At 35.0% G+C, this 24,207-nt stretch overlaps 1 protein-coding gene across 1 annotated transcript in view; it reads left to right on the forward strand.

The window, feature by feature from the left end:
- LOC141394400 (CD2 antigen cytoplasmic tail-binding protein 2 homolog) overlaps positions 1 to 24,207 on the forward strand; it is a 323,405-nt gene that overhangs the window by 188,174 nt on the left and 111,024 nt on the right. The window contains exon 3 of the mRNA XM_073968675.1: positions 17,357 to 17,467. Coding sequence (XP_073824776.1) covers positions 17,357 to 17,467 — 111 coding nt within the window. The remainder of the gene's footprint in view (positions 1 to 17,356; positions 17,468 to 24,207) is intronic.

The raw sequence follows: 24,207 nt of genomic DNA on the forward strand, positions 1-24,207 counted from the left end.
CAATTTACATAAAATAGTTTAGATACAAAACTAAACACTCTTCTGGTCTTAGTGTATTCTAATCTTTTAACAATATTGTATGAATGTTATTTTTTACTAAATAGGAATATTATCTTAAACATTGTCATAATGTAATACTTTTCATTTTCTGCTGAAGGCATTATTTAGTTTAATTATATATATATATATATATATATATATAAAATTCTCCTGTCACGGTGTTCGGCTTTGAACTCCTCCGAAACGGCTGGACCGAATTTGATGAAATTTTGTATGTGGAGTTTGAAGGTCTGAGAATAGGTTTTTAACTACTTTTAATAGTGGCCAGTGGAGAAATCGTGAAATTAAAGTTATTTTTGAACGTTTTGTTTAAAAAACGTTTGCAATAATATGATTTTTACTGTCTTGATCTTGAATGGTCATCTCGGAAATGGAATATCGCGGTCAACCCAATTTTTCAAAAATGTGTAATTGTAGATAATATCCTTAATTTTAGTAAGCGTGACTACAAAAACGCTTTTAACCCGGGCTCCAATAGGTGGGAAAGCGCGATCAATCCCACATTTTAGAATACAGTACAACACCGATAATGTGCATTGGTCACTAAAACGACGGGCCAACAATGCGGTTCGAAAATCTAGAGGGATCAATATTTAACTGATAAATTGTAAATAGATTACACGGAAATCCAAAACGACGGGCCAGCAACCGGGTCAGCTAGCCTATATATATAAAAAAGGATGATGTTAGTTACTACGCTTATAACTCAAGAACGGCTGAACAGATTTTGACAATTCGCACCAATTCGGAATGGTCTCATGGCAGAAAAGGATAAAACCTAAAAAAATCGCGAAAATTTTGCAAAAATATTTTTTCATGAAAGTAAATTTTTCCAGAAATTTCTATTGAGATTCGCGTTTTGATTATACCTTGACACTTATTTGGACAGTTTTTGGCGAAAATTGTATATGCACCAATTGTGAGGGTCCATTGTACGACTCTGTTTTGTCAATTTTTGAAAGTTTTATCGAATTTTTTATTCGCAATCAAATCGATTTTCATTTATTTTCAAGCGCTTTTTTAAGAAATTAACAGCGAAAAATGGTTAAAAGGAGAGGGCTTAGTTTAGAGTTTGTAAAGGTTTGTGGTGGTTTCGGTCAGATGCCGATTGAAAAGATGAAGATGATAACGCCGAAAGTGGTTTCCACAGTTTTGAGGAAAAAAGTACAAATCCACAAAATTGGTGGGTTATGTGAAAAATCAAGAGCTCCGAGGTAATTTCATTGGAACTGAGGTTGTGGGATATATGTATACTTTCAAACTGTAAGTAAAAACATCTTCGAAAGACCAACTTCCTTTACGCTGTACCAGATATATATTGTACCGCACTGAAAAGGTGTATGAATTCAATCAGTTTAGTTCCCGCAGAGCTGGAAGGCAATTACAAATGACCAAATACATACATATGTACATTGGTACTGTTGATACACTGTATGTATGTACATCGAAAAAGGATGATATTCAAAATTGGAAAAAAAAAACAAGAAATCGGAGGTACTGTAGATTTTTTTGGTCTAATTATCTGACAAATATTCTTTATCGGGCGACATAAATAGGTAAATACTTATTAAACGTTAAAAAGTTTGTGATATTAATTTGACTATGTTATTTACGTCGAAATTAAATATAGGGTGACCAAGTAATCGACAACAATCACGTGTCAGTGTGACAAGACTTCAAGCATCCTAAACACACAGAGAACGGCAACTAATAGAATAGCTCTGCTAACAAGGATCAATGTACCAAGTACTGAATAGTACAGTCTCAGTCAAAATTCAATTTCCGCATTTGTCCGTGTTATCAGAGCCATTGCATCTAATTCCAAACTTGCAATGCAAGCAGAGTTCGGGAGATCACGTTAAACAGAGAAGTCAGGAAAAAAGCTGACGAAGGTGGTTACTTGATAACGATCGGATCTTTCTGCTCAAAATAGGTTAATTGATTAAAACGCAAATTTAAATAAGCACTATATTCAGCATTAAATTCAAATTCCTACGATCGCATTCCTTCCTACGAATTCAATTACTTGAATGAAATATCGTGTTCAGTGGTGAAAACAAGAATTGTAGAAAACCATCGATTATGAAACGAATAGGGCGTTATGATATTATTTTGCTTCAACTATGCTACCGAATATTTTTATTTAAATCGCAAAATGTGTTATTTGCTTAAAAAAATATATCTTTGTCCCGATTTAGAGAGAGAGTCGAAGAAAACACAAAACACTTTGCCTCTCAGTACCTTCTATCTTCGTCAAACTGACAATTGTCGAAAGTACAATTATCTAATGCAGCGTCAGGCGATTAGGCGCCCGTGTGCGCTCATTTAACGTTGCTCTCTCCACACACACACAATTCAACCCATTGAAAAAGCATGCACTCACACAATGACACCCCGTAAAGTATGCAAAAGAAAAGTATGGTGCGTGACGGTGATCTAATGTACATCTGCTTCAAAGATCATCCTAAACAGTTCAAAACAAAGAAATATTTGCCACTGAACAAGGTGATAGCAATAATAGTATTATAGGTTTGAATCAAAGCCATCAAGTTCTGTACCTAACAAACTGCGAGACGAAGTTCGCCGGGTCTCCTAGTTAATAATAAAAAATATATATAGCATTATCATGACTTAACTCTAGGCACCCAACACCTTCAGCAACCAGCTAGGATGAGGACTTCTTTTCCCTCGATGAAATACGTGGTAAATCCATTTTCTTCTTAGAGGATTCTTCTCGCCACTAGAACTTTCTTCATTAATGATACGATGATTTGACACATGACGTATAATTGTATGCTTGATACCGTCGGCACCGGCAACTTCTTCCTCATCGGCATTACACGGCGACGTCTTTATGCTTTTGCCAATCTGCCATTTTAGTGACTTCATAACAATATTGGTTGATGGTTCATGTGCTGCACTCGTTACATTCCATTGAGACACGGGAACAATTTTACATTTAAACCGCCTGCCGTCGACTTGCACTTCATTTGTACCTTTGTTTTGTACCGTTACATTCGGTTCATATTTAGCAATTTCTCTGGTGGTCACAACATATTTCCTTTGACTTAAATTTTCTTCGTCATACAATAGTTTTTCGTAGGCAACACTTTCTTGTAGCTGTTGTATCACTTCATCACGCAATTGTAATTCCGCATCCACTTTGGCAAAATCAGAAGCATGGCGTCTTCGTTCATCGGCGAGCAATTTTCCCAACTCAAAATTTCGGTCATTCAATGCAGCATGTGTAGCTTCCAACTTACTAATGCGAATATACAGGCTTTCAATATTTTGACGAGAGACATCAAATTCTTCGATAGCACTTGAAACTGCAACGTACTCACGGTTGGCTTCTGCTTGAAGATCCTTAATTTTTTGCTCGTACAGCATTTTCATTTTACGCATTTGTCCTTCGTGTTGTTCGCGCCACTCTTGCAACGACTGTTGTAATAAGGCCTTATACTGCTCACAAAGACGCTCATCCACCACACTGATTTCAAGTTGGTGGCTAGAATATATTTCATCAATTTCACGCAAATGGTTCTGCTCCTTAAACGTGAGTTCATCGCGTAGACTTTGAATGCGGTTTTGCAACTCAGTACGGATCATAGATTCAGCGTTTAAATATTTACGAGCTTCGTCCAATTGTTTTCGTAGACACTCCGATTCTTTCTGCACTTCACCAAGTTTTTCCACAGCCTTTTTTCGATCAGCATCTGCTGCTTGATACTTCACGCTAAGGTCAGCAGCTCGGGACTCATGAGCCTTTTCTTCAGCAACTTGCCAGTCCTTGGATTTGTACTCCAAATTGGACTTAAGTTTTTTATTTTCGTCCAATAATTGATTTACTTTAACTTTCAACATTCGCGAAACCGCATGCGTTTTCATTCTTAGTTTCCGAAGTTTATTTAACACTCCCCTGTTGAGAGTCTATACTACCTGGAAAACTCTGCCCAATTTTTCTAATTGAATTACTATCTACCTCTCTAGTATTTAACTTGGGAACCCATTTCCCATTGATTTCTTCATAATCTTTTACTTTCACCTCTTTAGGTGCTACTCTAGAACTTTTCCCAAATCTCACCATGCGGTACCAAATTTGTAAAAAGTTTAAATTTTCTACGAAATTATCCTCTTTAGGAAACTCATTCAAATATTGCATCAATATTGACGATGCAGTATTGTATCTTTCTTTGATATATTCTATGTCTGGAAACTCAGTCCTGATCTCAGTCTCCAAATCATTCAACGAATACTCAAGGTTTCTTATTAACCCACCCTTTAATGTTTTCGAATGGCGCTGTATGTTTCTTTTTTCATATTGTTCCAATGGACTTAAGCTGTCCATCTCAGCTATATATTTATATCTAGAAAGAATTCGTGTATCTAACGAATCCTTCTTTGATTCGATCCCAAAATCTATCCTTACTTGACGATTGAGGAAATCGAACTTTTTTATAGCATACCGCACACCTGAGGCGAATATGCTGTGCATTTCATATGGAAATTTTCCCATATCGTGGAGCTCCCTATCATTGTCTAAAAAATCCCTTCTTGCTTCCGTGAAGGAACTAACAACTTTAAACAATTTTTCCCTTGTTTCCCTGGTTACACTTTTCTGAGCAATTTTGCTCAGTTCTAAATAAAGCGAAACAATGTATTCGCCCAACACCCTTTGATGTTGGATGAAATCTTGAAAATTCATTTTTACGAAATACACTTTTTGTCACTTTTTTTATTAGCTATAAAAATTGGCCTAACACAATCGACTGTGCGCCTTTCTATAACCTAACGACTAAACCTAACGTAGTCACTTTTCACTACGCGTCTAATACGTTATCACACTGACGGAAAAACTACAGCACTTTTCTTTTTTAAAAATGTGAGCCTAACACGTCACTACACTAAACACGGATAGGCCTAACGAGTTATTTTTAACTACGCGCCTATCACGTCGCTATACTACACGTGAAACTATCTCGTGTCTTTAATACACGAAACAATCACTTTGGGGTCACCTCATATGATGAGGTCGACCCCTCAACCTCATCACTAAAAATGCAGCCCAGGAAAAACTAAGGAAAAACCCAAGAATAGAAAACACGCGGGCTGATGTTGTCTGTTTAATGGTTTTAGAGAGACTCTTTATTTCCTACAAAATATTTAAACCTAAATCTTACAAATCTAATAATAACACACATACACATACATTTGGTTTACACGCACATTAGAAATGACGCTGTGTCTATAAATACATCATGCACACCATGCACAGACACGTTGCGCTGATAATGGAAAATACATCTTTTATTATAGACCCTTTCTTATCTTTACTATTTTGCGCACGACATTTGTTCCATTATTTATGACAGGCAGTTGGTTATTTTTAAACATAGATTCTTAGACCACATGCATTAAAAAGAAATCTACCTGACTCTATTTACACAGAAAAGAGCCTTCTACAAAATTCACCAGGTACCCTTATATGGGGGCTATAGGAAAACGTTGACAAAAGTCTGCAAGGATATTTTATACTCACTGAGGACTCACTGTGCCAAATTACAGCCAATTTGGTTGTAAATGTGACTAATAGATGAAAAATACCTTAAATCGGGAGGTACGGCTATATGGGGGCTATATCAAAACATAGACCCAAGGAATCCATTTTCAATACCTTTAATACTATTGATATAAGAATGTTTTGAGCCAAATTTCGTCAGCCTACGTCAAGTGGTTCGACAGTTAAAGAGTTTTTACCTTTACCCAACATTTGGGTAAATACACGGGTATTTACCCAAGTATTTACCCACTTGTTTAAAGTATTGTAAAACTATCCATTCTGAAACGATTTCACAACCTATACGCAAGAATTGGGTGTAAGATGTCGTATTGGCGATTCAATATATACCCAAATAAATACCCACAAATGGGTATTTACCCACCGTGTGGGTATTTACCGGGTAAATACCATCTCTACACAACGCACACACATACCATCCAAACCCAATTCGCTGTAGTTGATTCTTTTTGTTGATGTTTTTTGCATTTGATTTCGGCTTTGATTTTTGTTTTGGCGGCATTGTTGAGTTTGATTTATTTCTCTCGATGCGTCGTGAGAAATTAGGTTATTGTCGATTTTTGCAGTTTCAATTGTTGTTGCTTTTTCAACAATTTGTGTAAAAGATCGTTGATGTACACGCCTGCACGTTGTCGTAACAACAGAGAATAACAAATCCAAATGAGAGCCATGTCAGCCGTTGTTTATCCAGCGAAAAATTTGCCTCCAATGAGGCAGTTAAATGATATGTACAAGTGGTTTGGAAGTGCATCAAATTATGCATTTTCACTCATGATTTTTACAAGGGAGTGACCCCGGAAAGAGGCACTCCATTGCACCGCATTTTAACTGACCCTTTGGGGTAGAATAGGAGGCAGTCCAGAGCACGTGTTTTGAATAACAAAATAAAATGCATTTATTATTTGTGTAAAACAAAAATATTAATAACTTTATTAAATTAACACAAATTATGAAAATTCTCTATTGAATTCAATCGCAAACATGTGTGTTTCCTCCGCTCTTCATTTAATCCAAGCTTAAGTGCTTTTGCTTCATCTGCTAAATGGGTTTGATACTGTCTTCCCATCACCAGTTAAGATTTCGACATGTACTCCAACAGCATTCCATTGGGAAATTTTCTTCTCGTGAGTTACCGGAAAAATGTTCACAAATTAAATATTATTCAGTTTGTATTAGCAAATGTTTGGAAATGTTAACACGATTATCTCTTTTTGGAAATGTATTCCGCTGCCTGTAGAGATGTACAAACTGATTTATGTACATGTAGGGATCTCTAACAACTGCTAATAAAATGTAGTGACCGGAGTGCTTTTTCACGACTCCGTTTGCACTGCATCCGGATGCTGTTAAATTGTGAGGAATTGGAGTGTCTTTTTTACGACTCCGTTGAACTGCCTCCGGATGTTGTTAAAATGTGACAAATGGATGTGATTCTTTGGATTGAATCCCAATGCGGTTAAAAGGTTAGGAATGGAGTGCCTTTTTCACGACTCCGTTTGAACTGCATAAAAACATGCCGTGAAAGAACTAGTCTACTATTGGGGTAACCCTAGTACTACCACATAAAATGCAACAATCTGGCAGCATCATAGCAGTGTTGCATGCATCAGTAGTTTTAAGTTATTATCTCTCTCTACTCATTGTCAGTACACAGTCAGTTAGTTACTTTGGAACCACCAATTAATAGACATCTCATCTGTACATATTTCGTTATATTTCATTGTTCTTCATAATTAATACTTTATTTCAACTCATAAAACAACTTAAAGTTTTATTCAATAAATGAATTGATTGTTATGTTTAAACATCGTCTTTCATTTAATCGACCACCTCCGTAAGAACATAACAATTTGGCGACGAGGATTTTGGAACAAAGATGTATCATTCTCGCTAACATTTTGGCGACGAGGACTTTGGAACAAAGATGTATCATTCTCGCTAACAATTTGGCGACGAGGATTGTGAATTGAATACAGTACTTAGTAACAAAAGGAATTTCACAATTTCATCAGAACTTTCAACAAGGCTGCGTAATAATATCAAGACATCGCACACAACAAAAGTTGTGGCAGGAAGATTTTCAAGGAAAACATCAAAACGCACAGGCGCAAGTTCATCAGGAATACTCTAACAAGAATTTTCAAGAAATCTTCAGCGATCAACACTCACACAAACAACAGTTTGCAGTCTCACATATACAGAAATTTTTTTCAGCTCAACACACACACCATTACAACGTTGGGAATTTCATCATTTTTGCTGTACACACATACAGACATACAATGACAGCGTCTTAACAAAATTGTAAAGGCTGAAAACACAGACACTAGAAAAATCTAGACATGTCGGAACAAGCTAATATTGTGAAATTGCTGGCACAACAGCAAGCACAAATTGCGACCCAACAGGAAATGCTAAATAAACTCACACAATTCATCGCTGGACAACAACAAGGTGCAAACACAGTTTCTTCATCAAATCCAGGAGAATCATCAGTGGCAAAAGCCCACCTCATGGAATCTTTAGCTAATTCCATGACGGATTTTCACTATGAGCATGACAGTGGTTTATTATTTGAATCGTGGTACAATCGTTTCAAACACATCTTCGAAAGGGAAGCAAGTGCACTGGACGATGCAGACAAAGTAGGACTTTTGTGGAGAAAAATGTCCAATCACATTCATGAACGATTCAAGAATTTCGTGTTACCTAAACAACCTCAAGAACTTTCATTGGCAGACACAATCAAGCATCTTACAAGACTATTTGGCAGAACAGAAACACAAGTAAGTCTACGATACAAGTGTCTCCAAATCACAAAGATGGAAAATGAAGATTTTAAAGAATACGCTAGTCGTGTCAATCTTCAGTGTGAACTTTTTAAACTGGATGACTTAACTATAGACCAGTTCAAGTGTTTAATTTTCATACTTGGTCTTAAATCATCACAAGACAGTGACATCAGAATCCGTTTATTAAGGCATCTCAATGAAAGTAAGGAAGTAGTCAACTTAGAAAAGCTAGTTGATGAAACACAAAGCATTTTGGATTTGAAAAGTGACACAGCACTAATTGAGGGAAGTCAAAAACAGTGCAACAAAATTGGTAAGCCTCAACAAAAACAAAAGATACCAAAAACAGCATGTTGGTATTGTGGAGATATGCATTATGCAAAACATTGCCCCTACTCCAAGCACAAGTGTACAAAATGTCAACAGATTGGTAACAAAGAAGGATTTTGCAACAGCATGCACAGGCAGAGCAAGTCAAAACACAACAACAACAAACCTCAACAGAGCAAAACCAATCATGACCAAAATTCTAAGAAGAACAATGTGACTCATCAGAATTTCAACAAGAATAAATCAAAATTCAATACAAAAACTATATTGTCAACAAAGCAAGTACACTTCAAGGAATTAAGAAAATATGTCACAGTGAGTATTAATTCAAAATAAGTGAAATTACAAGTGGATACAGCCTCCGACATAAGCATAATTTCTGAGTCAACTTGGAAACGCATAGGAAAACCTGAAACAACCCCAACAACAGAGACCGCCAATGCTGCAAATGCTGAGGAGATGAAATTTCTAGCTAAATGTTCAACAGAAGTCTCAATAGGAGATAAATGTGAAATAGTGGAATGCTATATTTCAGACGTGGAATCACTAAATGTAATGGGCATAGATTGGATTGAGAAATTTAATCTATGTAACATTCCAATTACAGCATGGTGTCATCAAATAAATTTCAACTATGAAATATCAAAAATAAAATCATCATTCAAAGAAGTTTTGACAACAGTTCAATGGGTTTATGTACCAAAACAAAAGTAAACATCAAGGTACTTCCAAACGCAAAAGAAGTTTTTATACCAAAAAGACCAGTTCCATACGCAGCACGCAGTGAAATAGAAACCGAACTGCAACGTCTTGAAAATTTAGGTATAATAACTCCAGTGGACACATCAAAGTGGGCAGCACCTATAGTCGTAAGTAAACGCAATGGAAAAGTACGAATTTGCGGAGACTATTCAACAGGTCTAAACAATGCCATAGAACCTAATCAATATCCGTTGCCTACACCAGAAGAGATTTTTGCAGAATGTCACAACTGCACAGTTTTTACCCATTTGGATCTATCAGCCTACCTACAAACAGAAGTAGATGACGACAGTAAGGAGTTGTTAACAGTCAACACCCACAAGGGATTGTTCAAATTCAACAGATTACCTCCAGGAGTGAAATGTGCACCAGGTGCATTTCAACGAATAATGGATCACAGGTATAGATGGCGTTAAGGCATATATCGATGATATTATGATTGCCAGTCCAGACATTGAACAGCATAAGCAATCCTTACAAACATTACTGCAACGTATTCAAGAATTCGGATTTCGTCTAAAATTTGAAAAATGTGCGTTCTTTCAAATCTCAATTATTTATTTGGGACAAATAATTGATAAAACAGGAATACGTCCAGATCCAGAAAAAATCAAAGCAGTTCAACAGCTCAAAGTTCCTGAAAATATATCCGAGGTAAGATCTTTATTAGGTTCCATTAATCATTATGGAAAATATGTTCCTAATATGAGAAATCTGAGAAAACCTCTTGACGACCTTTTAAAGAAGGAAGCTCATTTCAAATGGACAACCGAGTGCAAGGCAGCACTAGATAAATTCAAAAGTATTCTTTCATCAGATCTCTTGCTCACACACTATGATCCAAATTTACCAGTCCATATAGCAGCAGACGCATCAAGTCATGGTATTGGTGCTGTTATATATCATACCTTTTCAAATGGAAGTATGAAAGCAATTCATCATATTTCAAGGTCATTGACTACTGCAGAAAGAAATTATAGTCAAAATGAAAAGGAAGGTCTCGCTTTAATTTTTGCAGTACAAAAATTTCACCGCATGATACTTGGTCGAAAATTCACTCTTCATACAGACCATAAACCATTATTAGCCATATTTGGGTCTAAAAAAGGCATACCTGTTTATACAGCGAATAGACTTCAAAGATGGGCGCTAATTCTACTAGGTTATGATTTTGACATCAAGTATACGAACACTCAAGACTTCGGACATGCCGATGTTCTCTCAAGGCTTATAAAATCTCATGAGAAGCCTTCAGATGATTTCATAATAGCATCAATCAGCTTTGAGCAGGACATACAAAAAGATTTAAATGAATCAATATCAAAATTTCCAGTAACAAATGCTATGATTGCAGAAGAAACAAAATCTGATAAAATTTTTCAGAAAATTTTATCATACATGGAAAAAGGATGGCCTGAAAAACAAAATCAAGTGGACCAACAAGTAGCACCTTATTTCAAACATAAGGATGAATTATCACAGGTTGACGGATGTCTACTTTTAAATTCAAGAATAATCATTCCACAAAAATTCAGGAAGAAAATTTTAACACAACTTCATCGTGGACATTTCGCAATTCAAAAATGCAAAACGCTCGCAAGGAGTTATGTCTATTGGCCCAACATAGACAAATATATTGAAGACTACGTCAAAAGATGTCAAAATTGTCAATTGGTATGTAAAAATCCAGTCAAGACAGACTTATCATCATGGCCATTAACAACAAGACCGCTAGAACGAGTTCACATCGACTACGCTGGTCCAATTAAAGGATTTTACTACCTCTTAATAGTGGATGCATACTCAAAGTATCCAGTCATTTATCAAACATCGTCAATCACAGCTACGTCTACAATCAAATTAATGAACGAATACGTTTCACAATTCGGAAACCCGGAGCAGCTCGTGTCAGACAACGGAACACAGTTCTGTTCTAACAATTTTGAGCAATGGTGCAAGGAAAGAGCCATTCAACATACACGTACAGTTCGTTTTCATCCCAGCTCAAACGGACAAGCCGAAAGGTTTGTTGACACATTCAAAAGATCACTCAAAAAAATGGAAGGGGAAGGAACGATACCGGAAATACTTTGCAAGTTTCAAAAAGTATACAGATCTATGCCAAATGTAAATTCACCAGATGAGGTTCCTCCATCATCAGGAAACGCATTACCTCTTGATATATTACTTCAAGACTTCAACATTCAATTGCCTCCTACGGATTATACAGCATCACAACAGTCAAGTGAAGATTTCATTACTCCGCCCAGTTCACCCATCATCAACTATCAACCAAGAAGGATCACACAGAGAAGACAGCCAGTTGAAGTAATATCCAGAAGCCCGGTTCAAACTTAAAAGGGGAGATATTAGGGTAACCCTAGTACTACCACATAAAATGCAACAATCTGGCAGCATCATAGCAGTGTTGCATGCATCAGTAGTTTTAAGTTATTATCTCTCTCTACTCATTGTCAGTACACAGTCAGTTAGTTACTTTGCAACCACCAATTAATAGACATCTCATCTGTACATATTTCGTTATATTTCATTGTTCTTCATAATTAATACTTTATTTCAACTCATAAAACAACTTAAAGTTTTATTCAATAAATGAATTGATTGTTATGTTTAAACATCGTCTTTCATTCAATCGACCACCTCCGTAAGAACATAACATCTACATTGCACTACTTCCAATTTATTTTGCTGGGTAACAAAGGGACATTACTCTCCCAACAATTCTCTCTCATTTATTTTGGACACCAATGAAAAGATGCTTCTGGTGTTTGTAAAAGTTTTTCCCGAATATGAACATCTCTTAAACCGTGGATGAATTGAGAGCGCAAAAATATGTCTGCCACTGATTTCTTGCATTCACACACATACACGCACTGGCTCGGTCTTGTAATTTTGAAACAAAATCTGAGATTGTTTGATTTTCGTTTTGCACTTCGCACAGGAATTTATGTTGCTCCACTAAAATGTTTTTCTTTGGGCAATAATGAGAACTGAGTAATTGAATTATTTGATCGTAAGTAAACTCATTAACGTTCCGTAGGGCAGCCAATGTTGATATGGTTGAAAATACAGGTGAACCGAAGTATTGAAGCTTTGAAATTATGAATAAATATTTAAATAATAATAAAAAGCTTTGCACTTGTTGCCTTGTCTTCAAACACCCCTTTCAATTGTAAGTGCAGCTCCAAACGTTCCTTGTAAGTTTTGAAATTTTCCTTCTTTGGTTCGAAGGCATCGAAGTTGGTTATGGATATTGCCATTGTTGTAATGGGATCCAGTCAGTGTTGCCGAATTTGACGATTTATCGTCATTTTGACGATTTTTTGGCCTAAAATTGAAAAATGACGATTTGACGATTTTATGGTCCAAAATGACGATTTTTCACGTAATCCCGAATTTCATGAAATAAAACATGATAACTATATTTTGACCAGAATTTCACGAAAGTCTTTAAGGAAAGCAATATTCCAAACTCGGTTTCATGAGCTATTTTAATGTTTTTAAACAATTTCGAGACGGAATGGCTTATTTAGGCACATACATATCTGGAATAGAGGTATTTTCATAGTTTTTGCCTCATCTTGGATTTACATCAGCTGAACATTTTCATGTAGGATTGTTAATGAATGAAAATCTTCCTTTAAAATTTTTCGAGATATAATACTTCCGACAAATGTCCTCTTTAATGAGAGTTTTTGTCGATTTTCTGCCCATCAACCAAATGTACGTGTACCGACAAACATGGACGGTCACACTGTCAAGCAAGCGAAGTTTGAGGGAACAATTTCTAGATACTGTGAACGCGTTTTTTTCGAAATGGCATTTTTGAAGTCGGTTCCAACTATAGCTCGAAACCGAATTGACCGATCTTCACATGGTTTGGTGAGCTTATTAAATATATAAAAGGCTGCCCTTAAGCGAGACAGTTTAAAAAAAATTGCCAGATTTTTTGACAAAAAAAAAAACAGTCAATTTTTTTGTTAAAATCAAAATTTTGACTTTGACAGTTAAATTTTTTTTATAAAAAAGTTTGTTTAAAATTCTGTTTCGCCTTAATGTCTTGTTCATACTAAGGCTAATTCGCTCTCTATTCGTTGTTCGAACACAAATTACGATATAATTACTTCATTTCCCATACAAAATTTTGAGATCGAACAACAATTTGAGTACATTGTTCAATTTAAATTACTCTCAGAACGACGATAAAACATGTCCCATCTGTAACAAATGAGAGAATTTATCGAAATAAATTAATTATGACAGGAAAAATACAAAATTTAAAAATTTATTAAAAACCCAAACATTTTTAGAAAAACTACAAAATATGAATGAAAAGTAAACCGTTTAACGACTAGTTTACATTCAAATCATAGCAAATTTTGTCTCCTCTCCCATTGCAGTTGCATTTCTTGTCCACCGTTTCAAATTCGTGTACAAATTTTGAAACAAAAATTAAACGCCTGCCGGAATGTCTGTATACCAAAAGTTATTGTGGCAGGTCTCTCTCTCTCGTTAATTTTTAAAATAGAAAAATTTGAAAATATACTGAAAACACCAAATTTTAAAAAAAAGATAGAAAACATGAATGAAAATAATAAAATTTAATATTAAATAGATATCTGAAGGAAGGATAAATATTTTTTCAGTTCATATCAATTAATTTTACTCGTCTTTTGGCTGAAACTTTCTTTAAAATCAGTAAACAAAAATCATGAAAATATGAATCATGTTGCTATGAATTGTGTACCATGTCGTATGAACGGCTTAATTCATGTACGTAATTATGAGAACGAACGACGTGATTCAAATGCTGGTATGAACATGGCATAAGGTAAGATTAATAGGTTCTTAAAATGCTTACACACATGTGCGATAATCGACCCATTCGTTTTCGAGTCATCGTTGGCATCGAAAAACGCTTTTATAAAAAAGGGTTTCGCAGATAGTCATTTACCACAAGACTTTGCAATATTTTTCAACAACAAAAATACCAAAAGTAGTATAAGATGTGCAACTTCTTTCTTGATGAACGAACTTAAAAAAAATGGTAGTTTCCTTGAAAACAATTCAAGAAAATGAGTTTTTGTGGTCTGGCCAACTAGGGACAACCCTTTAAGTGAGATTGGGTTATATTTATTTATTGCTGTGGGTTGTATATTTTATATTGTCGGTCTCATTGACAAACCTATCGGTTAAAAAATTGCATTAAACGGTAACCAAACCTAGTTTTGGATCATGATGACGATTTTTTGACGATTTTCCAAATTTTGTTGACGATTTGACGATTTCCGACCAAAAACTGTCGGCAACGCTGAGCCCATACCATAAGAGATCCACCACCATGGTTTCGTTTGTAACAGGATTGACGAGGTTGTCGCAAATCTCTCCAGTATTTACGATGACCATCAGGTCCGTCCAAATTAAACTTTTTTTCATCACTAAAAATGACATTTTCAAATTCTTCATCCCAAAATTTTTATTTTTCAGCAAAACGAATTCTTGCATTTTTGTGTCGCTGGTTGAGGCAGGGGTTTGGAGTTTTTTTCTCATATGTAAGACCAATGTCATGTCTTAATATTTGTTGTACACGTTGTCTAGTAACAGTTAGACCCAATTCTACCTTTATTTGCCTGCAGCTCATATTTTGTGTGCTTGCTAAGCTCCTTATACGGCGTTTTGTCCTTTGGTCAACGGTAGGAATGCGTCCACTACGCTTGTTAGATCCATAGCTTTCCGGAAGTTTTAAAAAATTTACAATTGTATTGCGATGACGACGCAGCACAGCTGCAATTTCTCCAACTTTTTTGCCTGCAAGTCGCATTCCTTCGATTTTCCCTCGCTCCTCTTCTGACAATTGGGTTCCTCGTGGCATTTCGAGCTATAAATGCTATAAATGGTTCTCCGAAAGTAGTTTTTTTGTGCTATGGCAAAATATGCTCACTTTATTGATTTTAAGAAAAATATGCAAAATAAAACTTTCGATTATCAGTTTACGACGTGAGAGACGCGAATGTTTTGTAATGCACATATAAGCTCTGTCTGGTTACCCTAAAATTTGCAACAATTTGTACCAATTGTAGCTGGAAGTCGTCTGTTAACACAAAAAACCAGCAAAAGAGAGCGATTCGAGAGAGACATTTTGACAGTCCTTTCACTGAGAGCTTGCAAATTCTTGCTGGACAAATTTCTTCTAGCAGCAACTGGCAAAGCAATTCTTCTTCTTCTTCCTGAGAACAATCAATCATCTGTTTCAAATTTGTGGTTGATGTATGTTTGTGAAAATTAAAAACAATTTTTTTGTGGAAATAACATAGTCTAATTGTATTGTTTTATGGAGAACAAATTTGTGGAAAAATACTTGTTTCAATTTCTTTTCTATTTTTAATAAAATACAACGTGTTTGCTACTTTATTGGCGGACAAATTGTTCTGTTTTGGCAAGCCAGCTGATTGCTTGCTGGTTTTTGCTGGGAAGTGTCTGTTTGCTTTTTACAATTTTCTAGCAAAAGAGAATAAAAACCCCTTACTCTCTGAGAAAGTTCTTGCTGGACAATTCTTGCTGGGAAAGTAACCAGACAGACTTATAATTATTTTCTATTGGCTTGTAAAGTAAAATCGAATGTCTCAACTAACGGGACTACAAATAAAGTCAAAAGAAGAAATTAACACTATGCAAAATGAGAGGGGAAATGAGCAAACAAGTAGACAAATAGAAATTTAAATACCGTTAGAATTAGATGTTTTTGTCTTTTTTGTTCGACCTTTTGTAATGTTATTAAAATGAATATAATCGAGCTTGAGGTCAGAATTTATATGGAAAAAATCGAAATTATTTTTTGCACATATAATTATTTTACGTAGGTATCATTAATTTAAAGTAGTCAGATGGTAAAAGGCGTGGGCCAACTTGGCAACCGTTACATCCTAAATATTGCAAAGACACTGTAAAACATGGAGGCGGAAGGGTTTTTTGCTTGTCGTCGGCTGAATAAGTTGGCGTCTGTCCGCTAGTTTTGTCCGCTTATATTTGCGACCTAAAATGTTTTTTGAATTTTAACTTTTGTTTATTAAATTCTTAATTCCTTATTTTTGTGTTTTCCAATAACAAACACAAAAGAAAAATAAAAAAAATTAATTTATTACTTTGTTTTCTTAAAAAAATTATCATAAAAAAAATTGCACTGAGGGGGTGCTTTAGTTTTGGTCGATACTGTACATCGTTGCAATCATGACAGAAAGGGCGACATTTGGTAAAAATTTCGAATTTTCCCGCGTCAAGTACATCTAAAGCAGGAATACTCTTCTTTGCAAAGACAGTATATTCAGCGTTGTCTTTGCATTTGCTACGGCCGATGTCGGATCCGAAATCGTATATATTAACAAAAGTTGTATGAAGGGGTCGACATAATTTCTCGAAAAATTTTCAAAAAATCGGAGAGTTTTTACTAATCTAGAGTTGTTCCCATTCTCCTATGGACAGATGCTAATCTTTCTTGTCTACAAGGCCAAGACATTCTTTTAAAGCCACATTTCTCGGGAAGTATGGACTTCGGACTTCTTAGTCAGTTTTCGGACTTTATCCCCGAAAGATTTGAATTTCGACCACAGTGCAGCATGTGGAGCATGCCATTAAAAACCTTCAATAGTTGTGGAAAATAATAAAATAAAGTGATGTGCCCAAAAGAGTCTTCAAAAACAACTTTTTTCAAAAAATTTAAGAAAAAACCTGTGGCCAGGGTTTTTATTGTTACTGTGAAAGTAAATGAAAAGTAAAAGTAAATGAACATACCACTTATTATTTCTTTTAATTATAGAGTTCGATTGTGAATTCGGAATATAATGGCAGATATCCGATGCATTACGCCGCAGACTATGGCCAACATGAAGTACTTGAATACCTTATAAAGATGGGTGCCCATTTAAATGTAAGTATAAGTTATAAGAAGTTAATATATGTACAGTATGGAACCAAAAAAAAAAAAAAAACAGGAAGACAATTTAGAACTACTATCCCCTAAAATTTTTCCATTTGATCCAAAAACCTTATAGGTATATGACATTTTATGGCGATCGGTTAACGTTAACCCGTACCACCCGAGCCATCTTTGTTTCCACAGTAATATGATGTTCCGGCCCACACTTGATTTAATTTAAAAAGTTTCATGAAATTATGCATCCCTAGATCGAGTTCCATAGTAGAATACAATCTGTAGTGGTGAACTCGATTAAAGAACGCCTAATTTCCTAAGTTTTTTTTTTTCAATAAAATCACTCTAATGTGGACCGGGACTATGGGGCCAAAGGTGCATTTTCACGAAAATTGTTTAAAGGCCGCAATTATGGTCCAATTATTCCTGTGGCTAAAAAACGGTTTCCAGTTAACTATCTTTCATAGAATTCCAAAAAATTGAGGCAGTTATGAACAAATCTTATCTCAACTTTTCAAAAGATGACAATAATTAGAACATAATCGTCAAAAAAGAAAACGGTGTATTGTAAAATAATTCATTTAATGTCTAAAAATATATAAGCAACATAACATAACACTGGACATCTTCATCACAATTTACGTAGTCATCGAAATTGATTGTCTCAGAAATACACCAGTGCGGATAATAAACAGAGAAATGTCTTATTAAATGTTCTTTTTGGGGGAAAATATTTGACGGGCAAATATCCAAACTCTTTGGGGATTTAGATTTTGAGGCAATTGAACGCGAAAGGCAGTTAAGCAGAGAGGTAGATAACCGGGGTGCAGTGTATTAGCTAACAAAAATCATAATAAACAATTTATAAAATAAGTAAACCTTGACTTAAAAAGCTGAGCCCCTGCATACAAAAACAAGTAAGCCAAGGCTATAGTCGGACGGGGCCGACCATGTGATACCCTACACCTTTACCACTGGGAATTAGCTTTTCACAAATCAAAATTTCTTTATGGAACAAATAAACTTATTGTAAGAATTAACTTTATGGATGCTGGTACCGTATCACACCAAGCGTAAATAATAATATAATAATTGTTTCACAAGCATCCCAGAAGGGACAAGGGACACTTCTCTCATGTCAATGGGTGAGTGTACCCCGACTCATATTCGCTCAATGATATGGAACACAGATTATCTCCGAGACCGAACGGCGTGCCCTAAGACACCACTTGTAGAGAAGTTTTATATGGCTGAAATACTCAGAAAATGTCGCAAACCTTACTGATGGATATTTTCCACCGTTGAAAATTTGATTTTGCCTGGCTGGGGAGTCGTTTTGCAAAAAGGTTGTAAAGCGACCCATGCTGCAATGTATGTATAAGAATCCAATTTGACAATTAATACGCTAGGGCATCATGTAATTTGCAATAATGCAAAAACTGGAAATAGGAAAATGTGGTTCTCTACACAAAACACATTATATATTAAGCATACTCCTGATTGCAATTTGCATCAGGGGGAAGATCAGAAGTTCTATCTCCATATGTAGTCTACTTTGCCGGCGTATGCCCTCCAGGAAATAAAATATAGACCAAAAATATTTTTTTTGTATTTTTCATACAAATGTAATGGTCCATTTCACCCGCTAGATAATATCAGATCATCATCCAAAATTGTAAGCATCTTCTTCTACCTAAACTTTTACCTCGTGCAAAATGTCGTGATTATTGAGTTTTAATGGCGAACTCTAGCGTGATTATGATAATAATACAAACAAATAACTGGGTATATTAGGCTGTAACTCTGTTATTTTATCATGTACACCAACACAATTGAAATCAATAGAAAGGTCAAGCGTTCCTCTTCCAAGTATAGCTTACTTGCCCGGAATGTCTCTTCCAGGAAAAAAGATATAAGCTGTATATTAAAAATTTTCACAATTTTCACACAAAAGTTGTGGTCCATTTAACCCTCTAAATATTATCTGATCGCGATCTCAAATTGCAAGCTTCTTCTTTGTCATATACTCTTACCTTATTTAAAATTTCGAGGCGATCGGACTATTATTGCGACCTACAGAACAGCTACAAAATCGGATAAAAATTATGTTTTTGGTCCATTTCACCCGCTAAATATTTCACGATCATCACCAATTCAAATAGCGATCTATTCTGATGTGAAACTGACCTCCATACCAAATTTCGTGACGATCGGTCCATAATTGCAGCCTGGAGTTTGATTACAATTTATAATGGACAGACGGACGGACGGACACACATCGCTATATCGCTTTATCTCGTCGAGATATGAAAAATGGTATATAACATTGGGGGTCTCCGACGAATATTTCGCGGTGTTACATGAATTTTTACCAAAACAAACTTATAATACCCTTTCCACATAGTGGTGTAGGGTATAAATATGTGATGGATGTAATATTTTTATTTTATTTATGTCGTCTATGTTTTAAAAATTAATGTAATCGAGCTTGAGGTCAATGTTGTGCTTTTATTTATTTATTTCATATTTATCCGTTTATTTCTGCGGTTTAGCATTCTTATTGAAGAATTCCTAATTGGGATTTTAGTTTAAGTTTTATTTTTAATTTATTAAGTTTAATTTTATATTTTTAATATTCAATTTTAACATCATTTACCCCCATTATTACAAGTCTTCTTTTGTTATACAGTTGAACCTCGATTATCCGGGAACCTCCATTATCCGTGATAGAAAAGAAATGTTGGACTTTGTTCCATTTCCTATATTTTTCGTTATAAACTTCATTACCCGGCATTAAAAGAACACTTTCCAATTAATTTGATTAAGCAAAAAAAATGTAAACAAACAAAAACTGGAAATTCTCCCGTATTACACAATTTGTGTATCTACAACATAAAATAAAAATATAACTTATTAACTATGTTTAGTCCGCACTATAGGGACTTGGGGGGAACAAGTGTATCAAAGACTCCCCAATGGAGCCAGTACGCCCAATGCGTACGAGTGGCCGTCAATATAAAAAGAAATAGAAATAAATAAAACACGATAGTACAACGATATGTACGCGAAGCTTACGATAAAGCGCGGTTCTTGTGCTTGCAAGTCAAGCTGATCGATCGATCTTTTTTGTTTTTTTTTATGTTGTGTTTACATCTGCATAGATGCTTCAAAAGGGCGGTTGTCAAGTGAATATTCGTTGAAATCTCTCATACTATTACAGGGATGTAATAAATGGGAATGAGGAGATTTCAACGAATATGCCTATGTAATTCATAGGCCCAATTTAAATCAAATAATCAATTCCAACATAAAAAAATATATCATACCGGTGTTTTTAATTACTAATAGGACATAAAAATACGTAAAAATTGGCGATAGCTTACTTGTATATAATTAGAATAATAACTTAAAAACTAGCGTAGTGTGACTACCTCCGTCAAGTGTTATTATTGCACTGATAATTATCTACTTATTGTACGATCTCTTCTCCGTATTAAATGTCTATGGAGTAAAGTTTCCTTACAGACTAATACATTAAACATAAATATATTTTTGAATTTTATAATAGTATCAAAGAAATCTAAGTTTGACTGTACATTAATTCTATTAAATTCGCGAAGGATTTTTAAGATTGGCTCATTCATTGCATACATTGTTCTATGATAAGGTATATAAAATATTCAGTATTCCTTAGAGAATGGATGTATCAGACGTTGGATTCCAAACAACTGGAACATATTCTAATCTAGATCTTATGAAAGAAGTGTAAATAGACTTATGAAGATACGGGTCCGTGAAATCTGAGCATTGGCGTTTTATGAAGGCTAGAAGAGCGTAGGCTTTTGGCATAATGTAGTCAATGAGCAAATTGAAGATTTACACCCAAATCTAGAATTTCGGAAACTTGAGAAATGCGTTTATGTTTAACATAATACCCCATAATAATAGGAGACCGCAAACGACTGTAACATACATAAAAACATTTACTAAGATTCAGTAATATACAGTTACTTGCACACCAATTCAAAATGTTATTTAAATCAAGCTGTAATAAAGTTGCATCCAACAGATTTTTAACGCTTTTAAATAGTTTTATATCATCTGTATACAATAAACATTGTGCATTAGACAAACAATTGGATAGATCATTAATGAAGAAATTTAATAGAAGTGGGTCCAGGATACTACCTTGGGGAACACCAGAATTTGCAATATAAGCTTCAGAGTTTTTACCATCAATTGATACAGTATAGCTCCTACTAGATAAATATGATTTAATCCAATTTAAACAATTTGAATGAATGCCCATTTTAGATAGCTTTTGTATTAAAATGTAATGTGAGACCTTGTCAAATGCTTTGGAAAGATCTAAATAAATGGCATCAACTTGGCAATGATTCTCTATGCTCTGAATACAAAAATTAGTAAACCTTAATAGATTTGTTGTTGTTGAGCGACGATAAGACATTTTTAAAGCAGCAATATAACTTGCGATACATGGCATGTTCAAATATTTTCGAGATGTTAGATAATTTGGGGATACATAGGTCTATAATTTTACGTAACATACGGCACTTTCCAGCAATCAGAAAAAACATATTCCCTTAAGGAAGTATTAAAGATATTTGTTAACGGAAAGCTGTCAGAAACGTCAAGCTGTTTTAAAAGAAAAGCAGAGAATCCATCTACATCGATCTTATTTGACATCTTTAAACAATCAATAGCTCTGATAATATCTCCATTATCTAATTGGATTTTATGTATTTGATAAGGAAAATAATTGAAGAGTTATTAAAACACGCGCTTGTTAATGTTTATTACATCAATAACTAATACTAGAATTATAACATAATGACTGGTTTACATTACGAAATCGAGTCGATTTCAAACTGTCAATTCCTTTGCTCAAACGTCAAATGAAATCGAATTGATTTAATTTGAGTTTTCATTTGACGTATACGCAAAGGAATTGACAGTTTGAAATCGACTCGATTTCGTAATGTAAACCAACTATAAGATGAGTGATGACAATTAGAATTGCTGATAGCAATTAGTGTTACCATATCGATATTATAAATGTAGGGACATAACAGTCTCCCACGCTTATATGAGATCTTTATTATAATAATATTGAATTGAATAAAATTATGCGAATACAATACTAAGCAATATAGTATCGTAAATGAGGAGGTTTGTTACAGACTCTTTCACATCTTCGAAGAACAGTAGGAGTTGGAACTTGACGACGTCGATGAGGTGTTACCACTGGGGAAGTATTTGGAAGACTTTAAGAAGTGATAGTTATATTTTCAGGTGGATGGTTCTGTTGATTTTGTTGAGCTAGTTCATGATGATAATAACTTAAATCATGCATTCGTTGATTATTACTTTGCTTCATATCTGGATCCGATGATTTTGACAATTCAGGTGCAAAATGGACATTTCGTATTGGGACTCTGGTGGATCTAAGTTGATCAATATGCCTTTTTAAAATATAGCCATCATCGAATTTAATTAGGTAATGTAGTTCTCCAAATTTCCTTATGACAGTTTCAGTATTCCAAATGTTTTTATTATTCTGCATATGTATGGCTTGAATACGTTCTCCCACGCTTAAACGACGGACTCCAACTTTTGGCATTGAGGTTTTGAATTCCTTTATAGGTTTTAATGCATCGAGATTTATTCGAATATTTCTGTTTAAATATAGTTCGGCTGGTGTTTTGCCACAATTGAGAGGAGTTGCACGATACCTTTGAACAATTTCATTGACTTTGTTTTGCATTGAGCCTGGTTCCGATGACATTGCCTTGAGTTTGCGCTTTAAAATTTGAACTGTGCGCTCGGCTAATCCATTTGTGCTCGGGTGTCCAGGAGCGATTAATTTTTGGAAAATACCATTTCTGTTACAATACGATTTAAATTGTTCGCTCGTGAAAATAGTTGCGTTATCTGATACCATAATCAAAGGATAACCATGGGTAGCAAAAATATCCGATAGTAAATCAATTGTTCCTTTGGGTGTTGGTGAGTCGCGTATAACTCGAAATTCCACCCACTTTGATTTCGCATCGATAACAATTAAAATTTGATAGTCAATATGTACTCTCTCCCAATTCTCCTGTGGTTCCTCCCAATGATGGTGTGGAGCTTTCGGTGGCTTATTTTGAACTTTGACGCACGATTAGCAGGATTTCACAATGTTTTCTATGTCTCGGTCGATTCTTTTCCAATAACAATACCGGCGGGCAAGCTGTTTCATCTTGACTATTGCTGGATGAGTACGGTGTAATTCTTGAAGTATGCTAGACTGAAGACTGCGTGGAATAACCACACGTTGACCCTTGAAAATTATTCCAGAATTAAGCGTATACGTTTCGACATGACTCGAAGAATTCATTAAATTTGACAAGATTTTTGAAAGTTCTGCATCCTTCGCGGTTTCGTATATACTCACTTGATATTTCAAAAATTGATTCAATATATATTTGGTTAACTTCGTCGTTGATAAGTGTATCCGTGGATGGGTTTTGTTGAGGCTGAGTAGCTCTGGATAGGCAATCAACATTTGTATGCTCTGACCCCTTTTTATATACGATTTCATATTCGAAACTTTGTAAAAACTTGGCATACCTTAAGAGTCTGGCGGCTATAATTGATGGTAGTTTGTTATTCTGATGAAAAATACGCGTTAATGGGCTGTTATCAGTAACCAATTGAAATTTCCGACCATATAG

Source organism: Musca autumnalis, unplaced genomic scaffold (assembly GCF_047663935.1).
Source record: "Musca autumnalis isolate F117 unplaced genomic scaffold, ASM4766393v1 scaffold_2, whole genome shotgun sequence".
NCBI lineage: Eukaryota > Metazoa > Arthropoda > Insecta > Diptera > Muscidae > Musca > Musca autumnalis.